Genomic DNA, 3,894 nt, shown 5'->3' on the forward strand with positions numbered 1-3,894 from the left:
TTATTTTAGAAGAATGGATCTTCTCCAGTTTGTGCTCAACTTTAAAGGCACACCACCATGCCTGAACTCGACGGCCATTGCCGCCCTTACGGACCGTTGGAGGCCGGAGACGCACTCTTTTCACCTTGCTCTTGGTGAGATGACCGTCACTTTGGAGGATATTGCGATGATCTCCGGTCTTCCGATCGAGGGCAGGGCTCTTACCGGGAAGGTGAAGTCTGAGGGGTGGCGACAAAGGGTTGCAGGTTTGGTTGGTGTTGAACCTCCCCCGTGGATTCATGAAACAAAGAAGGATCCTAGGCCATCTGGTGTTTTGTTCTCGTGGCTACAAGAACATTTTTACGAGTGCCGAGAGAGTGCCAGTCCGGCTGTTGTGGAGAGGTACGCCAGGGCTTACTTATGGAATCTTTTGACCCAAGTGGTGTTTCCTGACGGCACGGGAGACACAGCCTCGTGGATGTTCTTGGACCCTCTTCGTAACTGGGATGTTAAGTGGAGTTGGGGGTCGGCGGCACTAGCCTTCTTGTACCGTCAGTTAATGCTAATTTGATGCATTCTCATTATATGAAAGAGATTTTTGCATGTGATTGTTTAATATGTGTACAAATGTGCAGTTGGGCGGAGCATGTATGAGGAGTAAGCCGAAATCTTGTCTTGGTGGTTTTGTTTGGGCCCTACAGATTTGGATGTGGGAGCGTATCCCTGTGGGCCGTAACTTGACCATTGCTCCGGAAGAACCTTGGGAGTGGCCTTTTGACGGGGATGAGGAGCGGTATCCCACTATCGCATACACGTGGGCTACTGTCCAAGTGTCGAGTATCGCCGCCATGGGGCGGTACAAGGCATACATAAGCGAGCTTGACATGCTTACTTACAACCAGGTAATTATCAAATGCCTTGCCATCATTACAGATTTTTTGTGTGCATGAGCTAGTGACATGTTGTGATGTAGGTTAATTGGAGGCCGTACATGGTACTTAGGCAGTTCCCTTTGAGCAATATGTGCCTTCGTGACCAACATCTTTGGCGTGTGCGTTGCCCCATGATATGCTTTTTTGCGGTGGAGTGGCATCTTCCACATCGTGTTTCGAAGCAATTTGGTGTACAACAACGCACCCCGCCGGAGTATGTTGAGACAAGTGTGGTGCTACATAGGTGAGAGTTTCTTGTACCATATGTTGATCAATGTGTACCACGGAAAAATGAAATTGATACCGATACTTCTCATGCTTTGTAGGACGAGCCGGCAACACAACAAGAATGTCACTAATTGGGAGGATCACCATCTTATGTGGTTGGACATGTGGAATGCTCAGAGGAATGCCCAAGTTGAAGATGATCACACACCTGACAACGACGACGGGGCATATTTAAGGCATTTGGAGTGGCTTCGCAAAGAGTACAGAGTTATCCTTAAGGGTGCTTGGACTCGTGCCGATTGCTTGGAAGTAATGCCAAGTGAGGTTGCTGATGGTGCATTCAACAACTCTATTAGGGAGACCATTGGAGCGCACCTAGATTATGGCCCTCTGCATGACCGAGTGGTATGTCTTTTTGTCTCTTTTTTGAACATGTGTCATTTCTTCATGAGTGGTGTGTCACTTAAGTTTTATTCAGGGCACGGAGCTATGGAGATGTATCAATGATAGTAATGTGATGCTTGGCCGCGCACCTGGTAGAGAAACGGACGGTCTCATTAGGAGTACTCTACAGGTTAGAGGCCTTCTTAATATGAACATGTGTTTTATATCATGTGAACTATTTTTGCATATTTACATGTCAATGTCTTTGCCTCTGCAGAAGGTTGTGAATCGTTGCCGAACACTAGCCGCTTTACTCTCTTGCCATGGTGGTTCATCCACGGATGTGCGTGCACGTGCTCAGTATAGAATGGATGTGCTTTCTTCCGCTCGTCCATCTTCGAGCCAAGCACGTGCTTCTTCCGCTCGTCCATCTTCCAGCCGAGCAGAAATCTTTCCCACCTTCGTTTGCCTTCTCATAGATTTTGTTCAAGCGTGTCGTGAATGACTTAACGGAGAAGGCTACACATGCGGAGTTAAGATCCTTGCAAAGATCCTTGTTCTTACAAGCCCTATAAAAGTTTGCAACGAAGTGCCTCATACACCATCGGTGGTGAAGCCTCGCATGCCCTGGAATATGAATATCACGGCCTTCAATATGCCTTGGTGCCGATCGGATATGATGCATACCTCCCTATTCGGAGGAATGACCGTGCTCCTAACAAGTCTCATGAACCATTCCCAGTTGTCTTGGTTCTCCACGGAGACCAAAGCAAATGCCACAGGCAACACCTGATCGTTAGCATCATGTGCCATTGCTATCATGAGTGTGCCCTTGTATTTCCCTGTCAAGAATGTCCCGTCTATAGACAGAACCGGTCGACAATGCTCAAAAGCTGCAATGCATGGGCCAAACGTCCAAAAGGCACGACGGAACACTCCTTCAATATCTTGGACATAGTGGTACATTCCTGGGTTTCTATACGACATCGCTCCCAGCAACCTGGGTAGCATGTTGTAAGCCTCTTCCCATCCACCGTACAACATTCTGAGAGCGACTTGCTTGGCCTTCCATGTCTTCCCATACTTGACCTTATATCCGAACTTATCTTCAATCCAACTCATCAACAACTTCACTTTAATGGTTGGATCCTCGGCTATATGTTTCTGGTATTTATAACCAATGAATTCCGAGGTTAGTTGACGGTGTGTCTTCCGTGCTTCTACGGCCGGCGGTGTGCATTGGTGAGTGGCTTTGCAACTGGTTATCTTCCACCAACCATCTTTCGTGAGTCTTCCATTGACTTTCCATTTGCATCTTTCTACCTCACATTTCACGGTGTATCGCTTGTTGCAGTCCGAGTGAACAACTATGAAAGGCCTGTGGTGTTTCATAGCATACTCACACAACCACATCCTGAATTCTAGCATGTGCTCGAACATCAAACCTTTCCTCACGTACGACATCGAAATCGCGTCGGGTGTACTACTTGGGAACTGTCTAGCCTCAATTGCCTTGCTCATGCCACCGTCGACTATAGCCTTATCTGCAAGGCTAACATCACAAAACAAGGGAATTTTGTGATCCCTACCGGTGATTTTTGTGTACCACTCTGCTTCTTTCTTAGTCAAGCCATCCTCGTCCAACTCATTCACCGGGCCTTCATCATCCGAGTCATCCACACAAGCACGCTGATAGATAATGTCAGGATCCATGTCCTGATGCCTTACTTCAGCCTCTACGTCACCAAAAATGTTGCGGTGCCTCTCATACTCTTCGTCGGAGTCATCACCATAATCTTTCATCGGTGCACTACCTCCGAACTCATATTGGGGATACTCATTGGCTTCCGCTTCAACTTTATGCTCAACAATAGGCGGCACACTACTAACCGGGCTCACATCATCTACTAAGGTTTGGTTCAAGTCAACATGAAAGAGAGGAGCCTTGACCACCTTACTTGCAAAGACTTCGAGTGACTTGACTGCCGAGGATGCAACAACCTCCTTATATGCAACCCAATGCAAATTGGACTTGATAGGCATTGTCTTCATTCGACACTTCTGCGCTGTGTAAAAAGCTGAGTTCCATCGGAACCGGAGGCGCGTGCCCACACTCCCGCTCACTCACAGCACCGTCTTTCCACGGACTTGCAAAGTGCTTCATCACTAGGTAGTATACTATACGTACTACGGAATAATAATACCTGCAAAAAGTGCTCCATCAATACCACTACCACCTTTGTTGCATACAGACTACTGTAATCAAACAGGGAATGACTTGCCCAGCCGGTCTCCTACTGGACTCCAGTCCAGTACCTACTCCGCGTATGCTTTTCTATTTTCCTCCTCCTCCAACGGCAACGGGCGCTGG

At 47.6% G+C, this 3,894-nt stretch overlaps 1 protein-coding gene across 1 annotated transcript; it reads right to left on the bottom strand.

The window, feature by feature from the left end:
* Nucleotides 1-2,117: 2,117 nt before the first annotated feature.
* LOC109755419 (uncharacterized) lies at nucleotides 2,118-3,566 on the bottom strand. The gene has a single exon (XM_020314332.2). It carries the CDS (start codon nucleotides 3,564-3,566, stop codon nucleotides 2,118-2,120), a length of 1,449 nt encoding a protein of 482 aa, XP_020169921.2.
* Nucleotides 3,567-3,894: the final 328 nt, after the last annotated feature.

Source organism: Aegilops tauschii, chromosome 4 (genome assembly GCF_002575655.3).
Source record: "Aegilops tauschii subsp. strangulata cultivar AL8/78 chromosome 4, Aet v6.0, whole genome shotgun sequence".
NCBI classification, from domain to species: Eukaryota; Viridiplantae; Streptophyta; class Magnoliopsida; order Poales; family Poaceae; genus Aegilops; species Aegilops tauschii.

What these genes read in the sequence shown, in the direction of transcription:
- LOC109755419 (XM_020314332.2), bottom strand. Translation starts at nt 3,566, where the DNA reads ATGCCTATCAAGTCCAATTTGCATTGGGTTGCATATAAGGAGGTTGTT.